This window comes from Linepithema humile, chromosome 7 (genome assembly GCF_040581485.1).
Source record: "Linepithema humile isolate Giens D197 chromosome 7, Lhum_UNIL_v1.0, whole genome shotgun sequence".
In the NCBI taxonomy this organism is placed as follows: Eukaryota; Metazoa; Arthropoda; class Insecta; order Hymenoptera; family Formicidae; genus Linepithema; species Linepithema humile.
The window spans coordinates 15,901,044-15,924,328 of NC_090134.1; the positions used below are offsets into that span (position 1 = coordinate 15,901,044).

General features: G+C 42.9%; 1 protein-coding gene and 1 long non-coding RNA gene across 6 annotated transcripts in view; one reads left to right on the plus strand and one right to left on the minus strand.

The window, feature by feature from the left end:
* The window catches only part of LOC105678034 (uncharacterized), a 179,899-nt gene that overhangs the window by 125,711 nt on the left and 30,903 nt on the right, over positions 1-23,285 (plus strand). The gene's annotated exons all lie outside the window — the stretch shown is intronic.
* Positions 1-23,285, minus strand: part of LOC105678008 (neurotrimin-like) — a 300,284-nt gene that overhangs the window by 99,140 nt on the left and 177,859 nt on the right. For all 3 annotated transcript variants that reach the window (XM_067358675.1, XM_067358674.1, XM_012376993.2), the window contains one exon: positions 22,211-22,386. In XM_067358675.1, coding sequence (XP_067214776.1) covers positions 22,211-22,386 — 176 coding nt within the window. The remainder of the gene's footprint in view (positions 1-22,210; positions 22,387-23,285) is intronic.

A 23,285-nucleotide genomic window follows, 5' to 3' on the forward strand; every position in this document is an offset into this window, starting at 1 on the left:
AGAAAGAGAGAGAGAGAGGGAGCGAATGAATAAACGCGAAGCCGCAAAAAGTTTGGTGTGACGTTACAAGTAAAGCAAATTAGACTTTTTAACGAGACAAGCCGCAGCGGCGCTTACCGTACTTCGCGTGTATTACTGTGCGCGCGCGCGCGAACGCCGCACGGTCCGTATTAAAATAACACAACGTACATAGAATAATTGAAATTATGTTTAATTTCGCAAAGTTCCGTCGAAATTCAGCTCCCCGACACATCTCCGTTCCACTCGCTTACGAGTTAATTATCATATTTCGCATTTCGCCATAATATTGCATTTCGCGGTAATATTGCATCTCGCGTTTTGCATGTCCGCAGTTATTCGGGCGCGGCGAAATACACAATGACGACTCGCTCGTCGTCAGAGTTGCACGGAATTTTATGCGCGGAGCGGAGCGGCGTTAATCAAGGGGACCCCGTAAAACCGCGCCCTTTGCCCTACTGACGCGGCTTCTTCATCCGCATTTGATCCCGTCCTCGTTATTGCATTATGCATATCACACGGCCCGCTGCCGTGTCCGCGTCGGACACGTACGAGAAGAAACGTCCGCGCGCGGTGGTCGGCAAAGAATACAGAGTCGCCGGCGAGAGATGCAGGACAGATCAAGAAAGTGTCGCGGGGACGAAGAGAAAAGAGGGAGGGGGGGGCGCGAGAAGCGACCGTGCGGACGGTCAATGGTGCCTCGAGCCGCAAATTGTTACCGAAAACCACTTGATATTCACATCGTAACGCCTTTTCGCCCCCTCGTATTCCGTTCTTCGCTTCGGCCGCTCGTCGCGGCAGAATGGAAATGCGGATTGATCGATAGTCCCTCGCGCACCGCCGCAAAAAGGATTCAGCGGTCACCCGACGAATAAAGCGGCAGGGCTCTTGCACTGTAGTGATTCAACGTAATCGAACTTTTGAGCGGCCAAGTGCACGTAGCGCGAATAATGCCCGCTAAAACTTCACGGTTCGTTTCTCGTTTGTTTCCATTCTGCGCGTCCGACCGACACGTGCTTCTTTGTTTCCTTTACTCAATTGTCGTCTATTTTTCCGCGCCTTGATGTTCAGCCACGTTTCTATCGTTGGATCAGCGAATTTTGTCAAAGGACATTTATTTCCAATTATTTCGTTATACGCGAGAATGTAAAGTTAATTAATTTAAATATAAATATACATCGTCAAATAATTTGCTTTTAAAGTCGTCCAATTTATCATGCGCACTTCCATTTTTAATGCAATTACAGTTTTAATAATAAATTTGCCATATTAAACCCTCGACCGAAAAAAAGATTTTTTTAACGACGTGTTTATATACACGTTTCTCTTGCGCGAGCATCGAATTGTAAAAAATTTGTCATTCAACAAACTTGTGTGCAGTGCGAAATCCGTAAAATAGGTCGATGTAATATAAAGCGTTGTCGTGTCATCGGTCTTTAGCTCAGAGAGCTTCCGCCAGTAAATATTTATCGTTTACATACGAAGTATTCGGAAACGTGAGTCGCATTGCATCCTGTTCTTTCCTGTTTACGTGCAACATGGAAGCCCGCTGTATAGCGACGCGAACGTAAAATAGGGGAGGCAGTGTATATCTATATTCGCAAATACAGCGCAAGGTTGCATTAAATTATGGAAAATCGTGCATGTTTAAATCGCGTATATGGTCGTTGAATTTCTTGAAGCTCTCGATATACACATTGTTCCCGCCCAAGATATGTTATACTTAAAACCAACACACGGAGCCGGAGCACGTCCTCGGTACAACAACAATAACAAACGTGCGCAATTTTATGATTATTTTACAGTCGCGCATACAAACGTATCATTCATCGTCGGAGAATATCATAGCATTTTCTCCACGCTTAAATGTTCATCGCCGCCATCGCGCATTTCATTCGCACGTTTTACAACGCTTTTATGAGTGCACGACGATGAGGAGGGAAGTTTCCGCGATCTCCTCCGCGCGGAAACGTAAATCAAACGAACGTATATGTGAGTACGCTGCTTTTTTAAAGTGTTCACCCTTCAAATGTTTTATTTCTTACGCGGGATGAGATTTAGCATTCCCGACGAGACGCGCCCGGTTCATAAAAGGGCGCAGAAAATTCACAAGTACATTATGATTATTATTATTATTAAGAGTTTTAATTTGAAATCCAAATGTAAATAAGAAGAAAATTGTAATCCGTGACATTACGCGAGAGGACAAGTTGGAAATTCCATCTCGAGAACGGAAAGGAACCAATTAATGCGCGAGGAAAATTACAGGAGCACACTTGTGTTTCAGGGCTGCGCTCGTGAATCTCACCGCGACTCGGCGTACGCGCACACATTAAGCGCTCCCGAGCCGCAAAAGCGTATTTAAACGTTGTATTGGAGTGCCTCGTGTACGTAAACCAGATTTCCGATGTCGGCTTCAAGCGCATCCCGCTGGCAGTCACCGCGCCGTTTCGCAAAGCGCTTTGATGCCGGCTCGGTAATGCGTCTTAATAGTTAGAGAGCCGGAGTGATGGTGTTGCCCACGTTGTAATCTCCAGATCGAGAGCAGATGGAGTGTATAATATTTCGATTAAGTATACACACCGGCTTACCATTCTGTTTGTGCAATGCCATTTCGACTCGCTGATAAATACGATTAAATAATTCGGTGCGTTTCCCCCGACATTGCATTATGAATTATTTTATAAAATATTATGCGATCAAATCCGATGAAAAATTCAATGGAAACATCGGCAAATATCACACAATAATTGCAATAATGTTTTAACTCGAACTCTGATAATAATTAAATTATCAAAATTATATTATAAAGCGGAATAAAAATCGACATGTTATTCGCAAATGTCGTTTTCCCATTCACATGGCGGTTCGATGTACACAATAAGCAGCTGTACTCTCGCTTCATTGAACAAACTTGCTGGCAAAAATTGATATTTTTAACGCCGGTCGTGCACCCAAGAATAGGATGTTGTAGACTTGTTTTATTTTTAAATGTGAACATCGAGCGGAGACGGGTCGATCAATAATCTCTGTATTATTATTACACTTCGCTATTCGTTGCTCAGGGTTCCTTCCACGATGTAAAAATAAGCGTCAAGAGCATCGCCATGCGCGTGGAAGTTATTCGTTTATTTTCGTAGAGCTGTTACGCCGCACGCTGTTGCATCCGCGTTGGCGATTATTCGCGCGCATCCGTGCAGATCTGATATGAGATCCGATCTAGATCTGATACGAATATGTGTAATGTTCCGCTTCCTCTCTCTCTCTCTCTCTCTCTCTTTCCCTCTTCGTCTCTTTCCCGTCTATTTCCGCGAGCAACGAGTTCGTTTCAAACGACGCTGATGTTGTATCAAATTGGATTTATCCAGGTTTACTGCTCGGCACATAATGTATACGTGATTAACGCGTTCACAAATAGATCGAATTTCCAACAATACAGGGTAATGAAGCAACTACATTATTCAAAGAATCCCGGCGTTTATTGCGTTAGATATTATAACGAATTTTAAGCTAAATTTACAGATGCTTTCGTTGAAAATTATTACAATACGCTGCATAATGTATAATCTACTTGCGATGATTCAGAAAATATTCCGCATTTGTACGTCGAAAGAGATACGCGCACTAAAATGTATGATGTTAAATATTACTCGACTTTATGTAATAACGATGATAAAATTACGTCGGTGGATTAAGAAGAAACCGGAAATTCGATGCAATTTAACGGCAATAATCTCATCAAAATGTGAGATCAAAAGTGTTAAAAATCGATTTCACATTACGTGTATTTCCGTCACGGCGTCGCCGTTTGTTTTACTCTCGTTATAATCGGACTGCCCGAATATCTCCAAACAAATAAAAGCCGGTCTGCACGATCTCTGGTCTTTCTACGTATTTTAATCGCAAAGCGGAGAGGAAGAGCAGGTGCTGTATAACAGAGGATGCACAAAGGGAAGAGCGAGCGGGGAGGAATATTCTCGTAAGAAGACCAGGGCAGCCAGGCGCGCGGAAACGCGCGCGATGCGAATAGGAAATTATGGCTTGGTAGAAAAGCGGTCGCGCGCGCGCAAAAGAGAGGAAGAGAGTGTGTGTGAGAGAGAGAGAGAGAGAGAGAGAAAGAGGGGGGAGGAAAGAGAGAAAAAGACACAAAGCTTCGTATTCGCACCCGAAGATGGTAGCGAAGGTGGTGGCGTTTAAGCGCTGGCGCAAATTTTCAGACCGCGGGTTTTCCAGACGACAACCGGGCGGTCCAATAAAACGACCCGCGCGTTAAATTTGAAACGGAAGGCAACCATAAACGTCGTGCAACCGCGCCGGTTCTTACGTGGCCGGTACTTCCGGTTATTACGAAAGGCACGGATAAACGTGGGGTTTTTACCAGCTCGTATCCTCGGTTAGTGTCGGGAAAAAAAGAAATAAAGTAGACGGTAAATGCAAACGCAAGCGTCTCTATTTCGTCGCTCGCGTGCTCGTTTTTCGAGATTTGAGGCCTCGAATTCTCAACGAAACTGACGGAAGAGATAGAGAAAGAGAGAGAGAGAAAAGAATGCAAAGAGAGAGAGAGAGAGAGAGAGAGAGAATGCAGAGAGAGAGAGAGAGAGAGAGAGAGAGAGAGAGAGAGAGAGAGAGAGAGAGAGAGAGAGAGAGAGAGAGAGAGAGAGAGAGAGAGAGAGAGAGAGAGAGAGAGAGAGAGAGAGAGAGAGAGAGAGAGAGAGAGAGAGAGAGAGAGAGAGAGAGAGAGAGAGAGAGAGAGAGAGAGAGAGAGAGAGAGAGAGAGAGAGAGAGAGAGAGGAGCATGTTACACTGCAAGATGTCTTATAAGAATTCCGGTTAGACGCGACGATAAATCACCGCCACCGAAATTCGCGAGAATATTGGCTTTTGCATTATTGGTTTTTGCCTCGCGAGAACACTCGAGAGAACGTCTGCATCCGCGCTCTCATTCCGCATCTCTCTCGTTCGTCTTCCTCGATTCCGCGTAGCGACGCGCACTCTCCCGCGGAGCAGCTGTTTCCTTTAGCTGGCGACGGGCTCCTTGGAAAAGAGCCCGCGTCAATCCTCCGTTTCTCCTTTTCCGTTTTCTCTACTCATCCATCCGGCTATTTATGCGTCCTTATATTTAATCCCTTTCTCAAAGACCGACGACGTCTCGGCTTTTCAAAGTGAGTTTGCAACGATAGAAAATTCTACACTGGGAAGAAAGCTCGGTTCGTTTCGTTGCAAACCGGTAGTCGATCGGATAAATATTAAGCGAAATTAACAGCGTACACTTTATACATTGATTTTATTGATAAATAATTTAGTTAAAATTATATTAAGTTGCAACATAAATTGTCTGTAATATGCATAATTTGTGAATTTTATTTAATATCTGTTTGCAGCAGTAATAAATTTGTAATAATTGATGGTAATGAATTTTATGGATTTTTTGTTCAGAGTGTGCATATTAAAATGTACAATTCATATTTCAATATCGTAATTAAGGGAAAGTCGAGTCCAGATTGATTCAAATGTTTCTGTTGCTAATTGTAAGATGAAAATTTGAAAATATATTTCACGTATAAAATAATGATCACGACTTCTCTCTCATTAATTCAAGAAAGATTTGATTTTGCGACTTTTTGCGAAATTTTACGCAACTGCGCAGCAATGTTCGAGCCTTCTGTCGCGCGTCACGCGATTTGGAGATTCAAATAGCGAAAGGAGATTTGGTGCAGGATCTAAGATGGAAAATAAAAGAGAAATTCGTGGGCAAATGCTTTCCAATTTTCTCACGAGCAGCTGTTCCGCGACGCCAACCAGACGCGTCGCAGGGAGCAAAGAATCGTTTGACAGTTTTCACGTTCGCGTCAGATCTGAGATTCCGGGGAAGCACGAAGATTGCACGGAGCGTCGCTGTACGAGTGGCGTTGTTCGTCCGAGAATTCGCGAATCTTAAATTGGTCGTCTATTTCCAAAACCCGCTGTCTCCGATTTTTACTGAAAGTGAGATGAGAGTGATTTCTCAACTGATTCAACGATTCGGTATCCGCGGATCAAAAATTTACTCGAACAAATCAGTGACAATTTTTCAAAATTAGATAACGAAAGATTTTTCCTATATCTTTTTTTCGCAAATTATTAAAGACAGTGCAAGGGAATATAATTGAGAAATCGACACGTCATCTCTTTCATCACGGAGTTTTCGAGATAAAATTTATTATACCGATAGATTCATACGCTTTTCGCAAAAATTTACTCGAACAAATCAGTGACAATTTCTCAAAATTAGATAACAAAAGATTTTTCCTATATCTTTTTTTCGCAAATTATTAAATACAGTGCAAGAGAATATAATTGAGAAATCGACACGTCATCTCTTTCATCACGGAGTTTTCGAGATGAAATTTATTATACCGATAGATTCGTACGCTTTTCGCAAAAAAATGTCAATCTTCGTAGATAGCAGTTTTTGGAAATAGACGACCTAGATCTGCGGGATTACCCACGGAATTTCGCTCACAATTTACTGTCTGAAAGAAGTGGCGACTTTTCGTCGTGGTAGGGCACGTACGTCTCACCGAATTGAAAAACTGATGGAAAGAGGAATAATAGCGCTCTGAGCTCTTTGTTAAGGTTGATGAACTAGTAAAAAGGGAATACGTTAAGCCTGTGTATGTGTGCGACAAAAGCTCCGATATAAATGGCTACTTCAATTTATAATAATTAAAAGCTGATAGTATCATGTTTCCGATTTTAAAGTGCATAATTATAATATATTAACATTATTACGGGAAAACAAATACACATTAGCTAGGTTTATTAGTCATTTATTAATAATTAATTAATCATTTAATATTAGACGCAGCAATTCTATGTAAACCAATAGCATAAAATTGCGATTATTTATTGTGATATTCTAAGCGACTTAAAAGCGGTTAGAAGCTACACATGCGAAGGTACACACGTATGCGATATCTCGGGTGGTCGGATAGTTAAGGGTGAAAACAGTCGTCGTAAATTATTCCTTAAGGTGGAATCAGTTGGCTGCCTCGCCGTGGAACGCACGCGGCCTGATTTATAGCTGAAAACCGTGCCGCGGTAATTTACCCCCGACGTTTTCCGGGATTACAACATCTGTGCGTTGTGACGACGAGACGCGAGTATGTGATCGGGACAACATGTATTAATAAATCTCCCGATTTAAATGATCTGAATATTGAAATCGAAGTAATTTGAAAATTGTTGATTCTCATTGATTCCACATATTTGCTAAAAAATGCATTGAATTTCGCATAGAAAAGCAGGTTAAAAACGTAATACTTATTTTTATAAATGTATACAGTGATGTCCATATCGTGCGTATTTCAAACGGCTGTTCGAATATAAATGTGAATATGTGCGTTTAACGAACATGTGAACTGGTAGATACAGAGTTGAATCTATCGTCATGTGTTCCGAAACTGGTTGCGAAGGGTACGTTCCACCTCGAACGAGTGGATCCGCGCAAATCTCTCTGCGAGACGCAATCAAATGCGGGCATCATTAATATTCCGCTCACGTCTCTAATTGATCCGTTCATTGGAGTCGCGTATCTCTGCGCAACCCACGATGACATCTGACTCCTCGGATTGATACCGACACCTCGTTCACTATCAAACGAACATAATCCAAAAGCTACTGCTATCTTTTGATCCAAAAACTATTACTATCTTTTGATCCAAAAAAGCTATTACTATTTTTCCTTGCTTTTTCTCACAACGCACTTGCATTTCCAATTTTTAATATTTTACAATCTTGAAATTAAAAAATTGACTTTTAAATTAAGATATACTTAAAGCTGAAATTTATTCAAAGTTAATTAATAAAAAATTTGCAAAAAATTAAAATATGACATGTTAAACATAAAAATAAAATATTGATAATAAATTTTAAAGAAATTAATAAATTTTCCAAAGAAATATGCGTTCCTTAAAATTAAGTTTTTCTTTAATTTTCACATTTAATAACTAGGAAATTAAATATATACATCATTAAAATTTTTAACGCAATAAATATTTAATGCATTAAAAAAATACACATCTTTTTAACGCGAAATAATACACAGGATTGAGTACGGTGAAACTAACGAGAGAAAAAAAGACGCAAAATCCGGATTTCGTGGGAATCATTAAGTCGAGCACCACTAATAATTCCGACGAGACGGTCGCCGACTCGTTAGAAAGGTTGGCTTGAAAAAGTCGCCGGCGCTTTTTGCACGGCTACAGATCGCGTAACGCGAGAATCGGCGATCCGGATCGATCAACGGGATCAATGCGACGACGCGTCGGCTCGCGCGCGCCAAGTCTCTTTTCCCGCCGCGCCTTAATTAACGTGACTGCGATAAATTGAACTTATTGGCTGGTAAAACTCGCCACCGGCCAGAAAGACTAATTAGGTGCGTCACTTTTTAGTTCTACTGCAAATTCCGATTATATTTGCAAAGCGCAGCGTCGCGTTTTATCGCTTTTCATCTGCTCGCACGATTCGTCGCGCCTTCCTTGTTTATGCTTGAAAATTAATGGAGAATGAAACAACAGGGAAAATAATAGAAAACCGCCGTCGGATTATCCAGCCGAACGAGCGTTTGAGCGTAAGAATAGTCGTCTCATTTATATAAATACAAGAATCGAGATTGTTGATTAGAATCGCGTATCGATCGCGTACTGACCGTGCAAAATGCTTTGATGTCCGTTCGTATAAACGCCCCAATTCCGGCAACGTTCTATTACAAGCGCCCGTCACGGGAATGTTCTACGAAAGTACGGCGATCGATCCTAAACGGTTATAAAGACGCCTCCACGAGCGGCGGCGTTCCGGCTTTAACGACCGTCCGCAAGAAGAAAAAACGTCGGAATTATCGGCGAAAAAACTCGTTACGGACGCGAAAATCCAATTAGTTTTAACGCCCTCGCCTTCCGCAGTCACGGCGCTCCTTCGGCAGTCACAAGAAGATTTCGAACTTAATGCCATCTCCTTCGCCACTTTCCCTCTCTCTCTCTCCTTCCTCATTTTCCTCCCTTTTTCTCTTTCTTTCTGCCACTCGTCGACGAGAAAGAGAGTCTCGCCTGCATGCCGCCACTCCTCTGACCTCCTTTTATCGCGCCACCTCCGATGCAACGATTCTCCTGCGCAGCCATTAAGAAGAGCACGTGGGCACGGCGCGGTTCGCATCTCTTTTTTTTTGTAAGCTCTTTAAGCCGTGCGCGTGCAGCCCGCAATCGCTCCGGTACGCTTTGGTGCATTTCCTGAGCTTTTAACGAGGCCCCTCATAAAAGGAGGATAGACTCGTGGAGCGATCGTAACCGCCGTGACGCTGCGTGTTTCCTCCGTTTTACGTACCCACCGCCGATCCACCGACATCTGTCCTCCGCAGATGGCCGTCGTATTATTACGCAGTATTTCATCGATGTTATTCATGGGCCAGCGGTGAAGTTGAAAAAACCCGGGAAGAGTAGAATCTACTTCATATCTTAGAACATAAATTGTCCCGCGCGGCACGTAATTGTTATCTTTATTATTAATGTGAACGAATTATACTAATTGTGTTACGGCCACTTCATTAATCTAATAAAACTGCGCAAAATTAGGCAAATTTGTACGTTAACATTTTGCGGAATGCGGCTGCGGAATTTTATCACGAAGATTCATGTCGAGCGGGAGGGGAACAGCGCGAGTTTAGGAAGAACGAGTCCTAGATACTCGAGAACGGCTCATAGGAGGTCGGAAAGGTGTCTAATTGCTGCTCCGAAAAACGTCGGAAGCTTCAACGTTCGCTTTTCTTACCGCCTCTCATCCTTCGTCCTTCTTTCTTTCGTTCTATCTGTCTTTGTGACGTTCGCCCTTTTCTTTCGGTCGAAAACTCGCCATCGGACAAAGAGGATCCACCCGCTGAGCTTCCTGACTATAGTGCCGCTTTTTCAGAGAGCCGCTATCTAGAGTTAACTGCTAAAAATTAATTTGTCATTTGCGTCGGCCAAGTTCCGGCAGTATTGCGACGTTCGTGTTTTGCGCTAATTAATTCGTCGTCGCGGCGACTCGATAATTTAGCAACTCATTAAGCTTTTTACATCGAGTGAAGTTTTACATTCACATTCGCAGATTCCATTTGCTGCTAAATGTAGCGATAAATTTTTCAATCGATAGGATAGGGCTTCATTCATATGCGATGAATAGCACTCGACACAGAGCAGATAAGCGCACTTCCAATTACGCGTGTAACAGTGGATAAACGCGCGTCGATAAAGCGTAACAAATAAAATTGATCTTCCACGAAGGAAAAAAAAAAAAAAAAAACTTATACAGAAATCTTAATGAAAAAGACCATTCAACAATGACTGCTTCTAATAAGTAAAGGCTCTATAAACCCAATTAGCCGAGTTAATGTCTAATTGGATAGTCGCCGTCCATAAGAGCAGCAGCGTAAAACTTATAAGAAAGCTCCTTATAAACGCGGCCATAATGCCCTGCCTTCCCGAGAGAATTACGTTAGCGAAGAGCGTCATCTCCGCGACGGTGAGCGAAAGAGATAAAAAGCGCCGACCGGTCGACGAACGGGGGAATCTGAAAAAGTGTGAGATCAAGCAGTTGCCTAATTGCTGGCCGGAAAACCTTTCAAGGTATCCCGTTTCTCCCCGCTTTCCTTCTCCTCCTCCTCTTCTCTCTCCCCTTCTCCCGCCGGCATCGCCATTTGTCTCCCGGTGCGTCCGTCCGTTTCCCTCATTCTCACGCGGCGGAGCCGCCATTTCGTCGGAATCATCTATCCCGGGAGATTCACGCGCTCTCCTTTTCAGTTCACCCTCAGTTTTCCGTCGGCCGCGACATCATCTACTCATCCACGGTCGCTTTTATACACGCCGTCGTCGTCGTCTCTCTCTCTCTCTCTCTCTCTCTCTCTCTCTCTCTCTTGCGTCTTCGCCTTTTTCCCCCTATCAACTCTGCGCGAGATTCATCCCTGAAAGGATCCGATTCGACCCGATACGACGAAGACGTCTGCCGGAAGCCAACCTGCGGGATTATCCGGCGGATCCCTTTCGGCTAGATGCCGTTCTGCGAATCCCATTTCCAACTGGATGCACGGCGCGTCTAAGTATAGGACCGACGACGTTCCGCTTTGACGATCAGAAGCAGGGCAGTTTTATTCGGCCAGCAAATATGACCCATGATTTCGCAAAAGGTTATTTTTTCGTTAGCAAGCTTCGTTAAATTCCAAGCTCTTGCAGCGCAATTTTTCTTGGATGTATTGTTCGTGACACGAAAAATTTTTATACTATATTTGAAAAATATGAAAAACTAAATATATCATACTTATAAAAACATCAAAAATTTTGAATTTTTGAAATACACATTTTAATAAAAAAAAAACAAATTTTACAAACCCTCCAGCAGAATCAAAGAGGTTTGGGATTAATTGATTTTAAATTTAAGAAATTGAAGTTTGAAAAAAAAGTAGACGGTTTTTCGCAAATATAACATTTACAAAAATGTCAACAATTTGGAAATCTGGAAATATGCATTTTAACCGAACAAAATTGACAAAGTCGTTGGTAATGCAGAATCAAGAGGTCCGAGATAAATGACGAGATTCGCGACGTATACGAAAATCAGCGTTTTATATGGCGCGTATGTCGGCGGTTGGCAGTTACGCCCAAAGTAATTTCACGCGCGTTCTTCAGAGTCAAAGGGAACTGGATCGCGGGTAAAACCGTGCTTAGCGTAACCAGATTTTCTTACCCCGCGTTCAGCGAACGGACGACGCGTCTGGAATCGTAATGAAACTTCATTGCTTCCGGCGGGGCCCAGTTCTTCGAACGGCTGGAGATATGCACGACACGCGATAGCGACCTTCCCACCCCTCTTCACTCCACGACCTACTTTACATACCCGCCTAACCCGTTATGCTGTTACCGGTTGTCTTGGCTCTTCTCCCCGCTTCGCCCCTGCTCGTCTTCCTTATCCGCGCTTCTGCCAATTTTATTCCGAGCCTATCCCCCTCGTCTCATTAAATCCTCACCGTATCTGCTGCCTGGCTCGCCGTTTCGCGATGGTCAATATCGACCAACGATCTCGATCGATTCCACGACGCCTATAAACGTCCCGTCTCACCAATTTCTGCAAAGGTGATTCGATAAATTTTCAGACGGATCCAGATATTACATCCACAGCTTTCGATCGGCAGGAATATCTCGCCGCTTGCAAAGCATCGGAGTAACGAGATTTGTTTTTTATTCTTCTCTTTCGGACGGGAGGTCGTTCAACTTCGATACCTTAGGGAGCCGGGACTCCAGAGAATCATGGCGAGACCACGTTTGTAAAATAAAAACCGATAAACTCGAAATTTTCTCACAGGAATGTTTCACAGAAAACGAGGCAACGTTCGCGATTTTACACACACGTGTGAGAAAACCAAATGAGATTAATACATTAATACATTAATACATTAATATCAATTAATCAACCATAACACATCGGCTAATCTATCAAAGTAATTCCAAATAACATTGTCCAAAGATAAAATTTCGCCGTTAATATTTTTAGAATCTGAGAATCGTGATAAAATAAATGGAACAAGCCGGAAGTACATGACGCTCTCTTAAAGAACGAATTTTGAGATGTGGAAACCGCGAAAAACAATTAGAATTCGTTTCGGTAATTCCTTTAAGGAAAGTCACGTCGATCAGACTGCTTCCATCTGAAATCATTTGTCTGCCGATGTCGACGGCACGTTCGTCGTCGGCGTTTTCGCGAACGAGACGGATTTATCGAGCGTCAAGATGCCACGGAATGTTCAATTTCCCGGCAATTATGTGACTTGCCGCCTTCCAGTCGCTTTTTCACGTTTCTCCTTTGTACGGTCTGGCATCGAAGCGACGATGCAGCACCGCATTCCTCATCAATGAGAGCAATGGAGTCGACCGAGTGAGATCCGAGGAATTCGGAGCTCATGAAAGAAATCAACGTGAAATTCTCGCCGTCGCGATATGGATGGTGAATTCAATAACCGGAAGAATAATCTTCTCGAGAATTTAGATGATACTCTACGAGCGTAATGCGACCGGAACGTCATTTTATGTTTACACAAAAGTCGCGCGAGCAAGATCATAATTCAGACAGATTCTCCAACAAAACCTACAATTGTTATTTATTTGAGGCTTGAACAGTGGTAACCGTGTTTGGGATATTAATGTTTTTAGAATACTTTTGAAAGTTGCACAGAGCTATGACCATTAACAAAAAACTCGTTGGAGATTCATCTAAATCACAGCAGCCAGCGGTATCGAGTCGTTAATGCTCGCCTCATTAGCCATAAAGTCAACCATAGGATGCTTATAATAAATCATTATTATCCTCTTACAACTTTCAAAGTACCTTCTCTGATAAATTATAAAGCCGTTACGAAGTTTACCTGGAAGTTTGATAAATTATGCTAACACAAGTCGAAAGTTTCAGCGCGGCAACGATGAATAGTGACGATTTCGATCATTTTCGGCGCGCGCGAACGAGCGTAACGCGAATCAAATCGAATCACCGGATATCGTCATTCGATTCTGAATGTCCAACGTGATTTGTCTAACTTTGAACGTTCGCGTGTTCAGTCATTCGCTTGAGCCCGCTTCCGACGATCTGTAATTCGTGACAGAATTCGAGATAGAATTCTATTTATAATTTTATACGCCGTGCGCAATATAAGAAAAATTTCAAGAATCTGTACACGCATGCAAAGTACGCATCATTGATGTATATTTTACGTGTGTTCTGCTTTTTCAAACTTTTCTTCTTTATATCGTAAGATAAAATTGTAAATAGAATGCTATTTCGAATTTTGTCGCGAATTATAAATGGTTTCACGTGCACTTGAGTTCATTCTGTATGTTTGTTGAGACAAACAGAATCGTAACTTTGTTGTAGTATCAAAGCAATATATCCTTCGATCAGAAAATAGATGTAAGATAAAAGAGAAAAATAAGATAATCGAAGCGTAATCGGTGCAATAAAACGCCAAATTTATTTGCCTTACCGTATTTTTCCGCCATTTACGACGCGTATATCTTCACGATATGTTTTTTCCATGTGATCGCAATTAAAGTGATAAATTAGTTAGCGCAAGATTTTTATCGAATTGTCGGCGCCGGCTCTTTTCCACGCTTGGAATGTCTATATGCAAATTTCTCGCGTGATTCGACACATGATTAGAATGCAACGGCTCAATGGGATTCCGAAGCAATTTCTAAATTTGTTTCCGCTTTCTGTTCGCCGGTATTAGATGGACATTCGCTCTGACATGACGAAAGCGCGTTATCATTATTCGGGCCGGTGTCAACGGAAATAACTCTGCGGTGCTGATGGTGGAAAATCATGAAAGGTATCTCATCACGAATATATGTTCCCTAATGGAACTCGTATCGATTAAATATGGGTAACGAATGTTCGACGTGCATTTATTGCCGTTTAAATGAATGCGTCACTGGTCGCGGCAGTCCGCATAATTTGAAGTTGAAATATCTTATTGTATTTTGAATATGCACGTTACACATTAACTCTCGATATCTGGGCTAACAACAATCGTGTCAAATCAGATATCGCTACTGCTTTTCCACAATATTTGTCAGTCAAATATCTCTCGCATAAATTGGTTTTCAGTTAGTAATATCGTTTGCTATTGCTGTAAGAAGCTTGGCTGCAAATTAATTAACAAATATGTTATATATCGTAGAATTATTCTCTACGTACAAATAGATTTGTTTAATACACAGAATAGATACGAATTCGAGCGTGCGGCGCCTCGCTGGCTTGCGTTAACAATGCATGTTGCCATTGTTTTCCAGTGATGCAACGAGTGTGGAAACGAGAAAATCAAAAGGTTTGAAATTAATTAATTCGAGAAGTGGACGCCACAAATTTTGTGCACAAAACATTTCCACGGCAATAATCAACAAACTTTCTAAACATCGAAAACCGCAGACCATCACTGACGATTCATTTCATTCACATTGTTTTATCATCAAGCCGGGTTTATCCAAAAATGAATCAAATTTAAATCGGAAGTTTTGAAATTTTTTTCTCGATATTGAAATATAACGCAGTTTATAATAAAAAAAAAAGCTATTTTAAACCCTTGATCTTAGAATATTCTACAATATTATAAAATAAAAAATGTATCTCATGAGATATCGCGTTATTTCAATTATGATAATTTTTCCTTGCGCTTTCCGAGTGCAATTTTTGACATCGGCATAACAAAGAGGCTTTTTCGCGAATAACTTTGCCCCGTATTTGTCAAACGTCCGTCATGGAATGTGTGATTTGTTATAAATATCCTTTTTGTAATTTAAATATCCATTTTCCGAGCGCAGCTAGCGTAGCATTGGACGCTTTTGGTGCTTTTCGTTGGTATTTTGCTCGCTATTCGTGTAGTGCTGTCGAATACGTCAGAGTACAAACAAAAGAGATAATCCATTTAACGAAACTTGCAATCATACGCTCATCACAATAGTGCTGGAAAATCATTCACTGTTTAGTTAGAAATTTGCCTTTGGGCAAATATAAAAATAAGATAAATTCCTTTATTTATTTAAATATGAAGAAATCAAGAAACTAAGATATTTAAAAAATCTTCCAAATTACTTTGTTTTGAGGAATTTCGATTAATAATTTTTGTCTGTGCTAATTTATCAACAATTTCTAAAGCAGCGTTCGTCGTGCCGTACAAAATAATCTCCCGCGCAATGTTGTGATTGAGAAAAAAAATTCCTCGCGCATAACGAACGAAAATCACTGGCGCGGTGCACCGCCTATTGTCGTCGAGCAGCGTGTTAACGCGAGGATTTAAGATCAAAGATTAAGGCGGTAGATTATCCGACGCGAGCGGATATTGGGAACGGCTCGGATTTTAAGAAATGCGCTACGTCGTTCCGGGTTTTCCTTCGACCGCGGTTTCCACCCTCGGTATACATTATGGGATTATTTCTGCGCAGCGGCGGACTAATCTTCCCGGGCAAAATTGTTCGCTATCCTCGGCGCTCGTTCCTCGTCGCGAAAACCCGTGTAATAAACTTTCCCGTGCTTTACGGCCGCCGTGGCGGTAATTTCTTTAAGGCGCCGGCCATTAAGTTAAATTTTACGGAAAAGAGGCCGCGCCGCTCGTCTCATCTGTCCGCCAGAAAACGCTCGCTATCTCGCCGATATATGTCCAAATTTTGTAATGTAAGCCACAGCGGAAGATGGTTATATCTTATGTGCGAAGCGCGCTGGATGCGCATCAATCAGGCGCGACTATCCATTATATTGGATGTGCAGGTGCGTTGGTGCGGCTTGAAATTTTAGCATTACAACGCGATATCACGTGCTGAAAACGTTTCAAAGTCTTTTCGCAAAATCGGAGATCGGATATGATTTCGTGATTTTCTACAGAACCAAAGTATATGTTACAGTGTTCTAGAGTTAAAGGAAAAAACCCACCACATGCGATCGTTTTACCTATGAGCTATGAGCAACAGAGAGTTTCGTCGAAAACTTTGCCGACGTTCTCTTTAGAATCTCTCTCTCTCTCTCTCTCCCGGATATTCCGATGATGCTCGACCTAATTCACGAGGCGGATAACTACCGCTGATTTGATTCGCGTACCGCAGAGCGGCTCGAATGGAACTGAACGACGTTCTTTATATAAGTGAACACCGGCGTCAGTCGCACTTATAAATTTTAATAAGACACATTTTATAATAATATGTCATTTCTCTATGGTGGAACGTTGAACAGGCGCAAAACCTTCTCTTTCCCTCCCTATCGAAAATCTTGTCAAATTCCGAGATTCGTGTAGTGTGAGAAAGAGAGAGAGAAAGAGATGACGCGACAGGCGCGAAAATCGGGGTTAAGTGTTTCGCATACATCTGATTGCAGCTAAGAATTGTCGAGGCACGAACAAAGTGGCGCGGGTCGCGTGTGCGTATCGCAGTCGTCAAGCTACGAAGTTAAACAAGAGGATGATATTACTTCCCCGGAGGAAAGAGAAGAAGACAGAGTGAGAGATAGAGAGAGGATCAAAGTATAGTGGAAAGGACTCATAATCAGTAAAGCTTAAACTCGACGACGCGACGTGTATTGTCGACCCCCACATAAGCAAATGACGTTTCACGCTACGATACTTCCTCAAAAGCGTACGTGTCCCGCGCGCTTGACTCCCCGCGGAGATTGTGCCTCCTCAGACCGCCTCGGAAATATCCTCGGAATGTATCCGGGACAAACGTAACTCGCGCTAATGTATACGTGACACGTACAGCGCGAGTCTCGCGCCGGAAGTCTCTTCCGAGATAAAGCACGCGTCTGTCATTTTAATGGAATAACAAGGAGCACGTTTTGCCACTCGGCTCCCTCCTTTCGCCGCGTTCGCGCCGATTTCCGGTTTAGAGATTGCCCGATAACAAATCGATTCGTATCGCCCGATTTAATTCAACAGTGTTCGCGAATTTATGAGACCAGATAAGCGTGTAATTGATACAGCTAATTTGCGAGGGGGCGCGCTGCGGGGGCTAATTTATTTATGAAGTCATATTTGCAATATTGTCACAGCAATTATGTAGATTCTTGTTTCGTTTTACACGATGTTTGGCGCTCGTATCGAATGAAATAAATTCCGCCCGGTCAAAAGGAATATTCTATTACCATCGCCGTTCATTATCATTCGCGTATAAATAGATTGAATCGCTCATTATACTAATAATGTGATCGAATTATTTGACCGATTTGATCGACAATGAGAACAAATAAAATGCGGCGAGGCACGCGGAATTACGATAATATAAATCAGGCCCGAATTTTCAAAGTCGCGATAAATCATGCCTAGTTTTGTTATGCGAACAGTTTTGATTTACCGGGGTATTTACAGTGTGGTAACTCGAAAATTGTGATTTACACGTGGTTTCCCTAGCGCCGGCAGACACATAAAACACTATAACGCATGAGACCTCTTCCTTAATTCCTCCGCTAATACTGATTAATTATCGCGTCGAGAAATCGATATACCGAAGTGAAGCACGAAATTATAGCATTAATCGTTTCTTAAGTCTTCAACACCAAAATTAAATACACTAAAAATGAACACGCTCGTGCAACGTACTTGTATGTTACTTGGAAGCGATAAATCTATTCGGTTGATAAGATTGCAATCGCAATCGATATAGTGCGGTTGCTCTACGCGGAGAGACGATAAGGTCAACAGAAAATCGAGGGACGCGTCTTTTCAGCTTTTCACTTTTCGCGATCGATGTTCGCGGAAAAGGAACGAAGCCGATTGTTCGCTGCAGACGACCGACGTCTGCAGCGGTCAAAAATACTGGAAGGACAATAGAATCGGAATTCCCTTTCATTATCGTTTCACTCGATCGAGTGATCGCACGCGTACTCGTCTTTCTCATCACGTTGATAGTGGGTTTGCGTGCGTTGCCTGAGAATTTCGGGCTGTTGCGTGGCAGGCAAGTTGACGAGACTGATTGGTGGACCGTGTACGTAGACATCGATGCACAATGGAAACTATATAGTGAGCGAGTGGATGATTTATTGAAAAATCGAGGGAGTTGTATCGAACGCGCGAACGAGTCACGATTAATTTGATCGGGAAAAATAAAAAAAAAATGTTATCAAGTGCACGTGTAATCTGAAGAGAAAAAAAAGTAGCTTCTTAAAAGGAAAAAAGCTGAACCGCAGAAAGTGAAAGATGGAATCATAGAATGGAAAAGAGGAAGAAGCCGTCGACCGGTGAATTTCTTGGATGATTGGACGTTAAGCAGTGACGGGGCTGTTTTCTTAAGTATCATTCGTCCAAACGGGAGCTTGAATATCCTCGTCGGCAATTAAAAACGGATATCCGCGCTCTCATCGATATGCATGATAAGCGAAAGGAGTCGTCCGGCTCCCGCCAATAATTGGAGCGGAAAGAGTTAAGTCGCATTTCTCCAAGAAGGTAATGGTCATCGAACGAGGACCTCGGTCTCAGTTCCGCGAGCGTATCGATAAAATCTCGATAGGCGGCCTCGACTCGCGTCGTCTTTTATCCGCTCATTATAGGCTCTCGCGGTGTCACAAAGGATTTCTCCTCCTTACGTAACAATGTCCTGCGCTCGTTTCCCGGATTTTAAAGAGGTCTTCGCCGGCCAAGAGCACTTCGCCTCAACTCGTTGAAGGCTTTGATCTTGAATTAATATAAGTCAACCGACGGGCGCGGAGATAATCGTCCCGTCTATATCAAATCGATCCTATCGTTCCGGTCGATGTTCATCGCAACGAGGGAAAAGGAAATTCCCTCTCTCTCTCTCTCTGGGCATTTATTCTTTCCGTTTGAGGACTGCCGTAAGAATCCACCGAGGAGAATCCGTTTCCTTCTTTTACCTCTCTTACCTTTTTTTTTTTTTATGCGCAGGTCATATTAAGCTTCCTCGAAGTGCGTCCTTATCGATGATCGAACAGCCGAGTTATTTATTTTAATTCAACTGCGGAGTGCGCGAAGTAGCTTCGGTGAGTTTCTCATCCATCCGCTTGCGATCACGCAATTGTACCCCTTCCAGCAGACATTTAACCGTTTAATGTAATTAAGTTCCGACCAAGTGCAGCGTCCGGCGTGGTTTTAGTTCCACTCGAGATTTCCTATACACTCCCGGATCAAATCGTAATCATCGATGAGTTTCCGTCGAACGTTGACGGTAAACACGATTTAGAAATCAAACACCCAGTCGCGACTCTGAAAGCGGGCTAAGTTAATCGGTAAAGTAAACACGCGTGATGTCGATATTGCCGAAATACGTTTGATGCAGAAATGCTGTTCCTCCACGACAAATATAGAACGTGCGTGATTTCGCAAACAAATGTAAAATTAAAAATATAAAAAGTAATTTACATTTTCTTTACGTTTCCTCGGCTAAAGAGAAACTCTCGTGTTAATTACGCCAATTGTCGCGGCTAGTCTGAAATTTTTAAGAGCATTCGCCGGAAGTACGTGCTTGTGAGAGATTGTTAGTGCATTCGCGCGAGCACCGGCCAGTGAATCCGGAATCACCGCGTCCAAGTTTCGAGACAAACGCCACACACCTCTCGAGCAGAATTGAAATCCAAACTGGGTTAACCGGCATACATATGAATGAATCCGGGCCTCTTTTTGAACGTCGAACTCCGCGGCGCTTGCAATTCATAGATTAAGTAAAACACAGCCGTGGAACTCGTAACAGGATCTGGCATCGCGATGCGCTCCTCCTTCGTCGAGGCGGACATGCACTTCGCCCAATAAATCTGGCCCTGCTGCTGTATGATTCTCCGCGAGTTTCACACACGGACGATAAATCCGGACGTCGCATTCGAAAGTCGGTCGACTCCGATACCGAATGCATTCCCTCCCTTTCTTGCTACCCGACTAAGCAGCCGCATCGCTGTATAAATTGATGTGCATTACCAATTCAATTGTTACAAAGTATTATGTCTCAGCGTTTCTCGAGTATCTTTGCTTCTTGTCAGACGTGGAAGACGCGATTGATCATTTAAAACGTCCCTGAAATTAGCGAACGGACTCTGCAGACAGAAATCGTCCAACTGTCGGAACGACTCTTCTTGCCGTATTTAAAATTCTCGCTAAAATAGAAGAAATATATTCGGCCTGATTTTACCGCAGCACTCGTGTCTCAAAATGCTTATTGACAAATTCATTTACGCGACTCTTGTGAATAATGTATCGCGAGACGATGATCAATTTCTGATATCCATAGAATGACGAATGACACGGTTAACAACGTTGGCCGGCCGCGCACGCGAGCAAAGCATATGAGTCAACAATACTAACTTTTTCATAGCTCTCGGTAACGATGAATCGGTGGGAAATCGTCGTGAATAATCCAAGCGATCTAATCTCTCCCGTGAGGCGCCGGCAAAAAGACGCGTAAAATATGGCCACGTGAGTTATGGCCGGTCGAATCTTTCCCTCGCTTACCTTTGAGTTATATCCGATCCATAACGATGAATTTATCTGTTTCGTACATTTATATACGTTCAATACGTATACCGAATGACGTAGAATATGTCCGTTAATACTTACGAGACCACGCCTCCCGGCGAATGCGCTCGAACGGCAAGCTCCACGGCAACGCGGTCAAAAGCGTGAAAAGAGGAGCGGGAATACGCGAGAATTACGCAGTTTTGCCTCGCGCCTGGTCGCGGAAAAAGCCGGACGGAATCAATCCGAGATTTATCGATGCCGCTCGCATAATGACGTGTGCTCTGTAATCCTATTTGCCCCGCGCAAAGCTCCGTTTGGAGGCTATCCTAATTGTTCGGACGCCGCAACGGCCAAACATTATACACGTACGCCACACCGAAGGCGTCCGCACTTCGTTCAATGGCATTGTCGTGACTGCGTCGCGCCGGTGGCCGAGTGCACTTCCGACGGTGCCCCCTGCTGTTTGCCCGCGACAGGTGACGCTCCATTGTGTCGATAAAATATTGACACTCGATATTTCGTCCCGCTCGCTCAGCCGAGGAAAACATGCAAGTCGTCGTGTTTATGCAGGCGTCGTCCAACGTACACACACGCGACGTCCGTCACATTTCTCCCCGCCCCCGCGTGCCCCTAATCGCCTTTCGCAAGCCTGTTACTTTACTACCCCGCCATTAGCGAGACTTTATCATGAGAGATCCACACACTCGGCCGCCGCATCGCTGGATTTAAGTACACGCCCGTAAATTGCCGGATTTAATCCACGGACTCGTAATGTCGAGTTGGCGTTCGTTACTTTCGAGTTGTTAAGCGACAAAAGCGCGAACCGGATTTGACGCTACTTTTAATACCGGCGCGCTTCCATATCTATCCCCGAGTTCCCGGTATTTTCTCTTTCAGTATGAAAATTTCCACTTTTCTTCCATTGGAAAGAGAATTAGTTGTCACGCAATAACGTTGCAACTTTAAAACTACGAAACGTTAAAGAAGTTTTATATATACTTGAGTCATGGCAGAAAGTAAGATTGCTTTTTTAACTCGGTATGTCTCTCATCTTCGTTTCCATTTTCTCAACGAGTCGATTTGCGTTTTAGAAATGCAACACGTTACATCGTATTATAATTCAATTATTGTCACGCCGTTATTTCGCGCAGGATCCACGTAAACACTTTTCTCTGCGAATCTATGCACGTCTGTGTCACTTACCGTTTTGTTCCCCAAATTTTTGACACGGCAGTTGAGATACGTGGTCTTTCCCAGCAAGGCGGTCACGTTCTTCGAGGCCGATTTATCGAAATACGGCCCCGACCGTGCGGGATCCTCCAGAGAATTCTGGATGTATGTGTCACTGCTCTTGCCGCTGCCGCCGTGGCAGTGCACATCTGAAACACGAGGAACCGAAACATGTGTAAATGCAGCAATTTCAACGCTGAACGCAAGAGAGGATACACAGAGTCGTTCGCGGCGTTGCATTTTAAGACACGAATATTCTAGCCGGTTGAATATCGAAAAGCAAGACGTAAATAAGTATCTTTGCATGCCGGTTTTCAGTCAAGTCGAGTTGAAAGTTATTCTCGTGACAATTTGATAAAACTCGATGACGCGCGATCAATTTGTCGTCGCGAAATACTTGGTGTGTAGGTGTTTTATTACCTAAAATGAACTACGACCTTTCCGGCGAATGTAGGATTACGTAAAAAAAAGTTATACACGGCGGTCGGAAAATTACGATGGATAACGAAAGCAGATACATGTAATGTTTATTTGTACACGCAATATGCAACATACAATATGAAATGCTTCGTATATAACATTACGTCCAGAATATTATAATAATAATAACAGTAATAACAACAATAATAATATTATCCATGCTTGCATGAATACTTACTATGTTAAACTATTAATGTATACGTGTTAGAGGGAGTAGGGACGAATTGCAATGCATAATAGGTTCTCATTAAAGAGCAAGAGTGCGGAAATGCGCAAATGCGTAGTTAATGAAAAAGTCCGCCAGAGTCCGGAGATTTTAATTAAACGAGCGTTGCCACTGATAAATAAAATTTGACCGACACGGAAGAAAAGAATCCACTTACGAGCCTTGGGTGCGTAAATTACGCGACAAATTGCGGAAAGAAATGCGGCATGAAAGCTGAAATCGCAATTAGCGAGATATAACGAGCGCTTGTTGTCGTTACAGGTAGCGAGGTCATTAACTGTCCCTTGTCGTTTAACGTTTAGCGGTAACCTACTCTCGCATCAACGATTCCGTTTTCCCGCT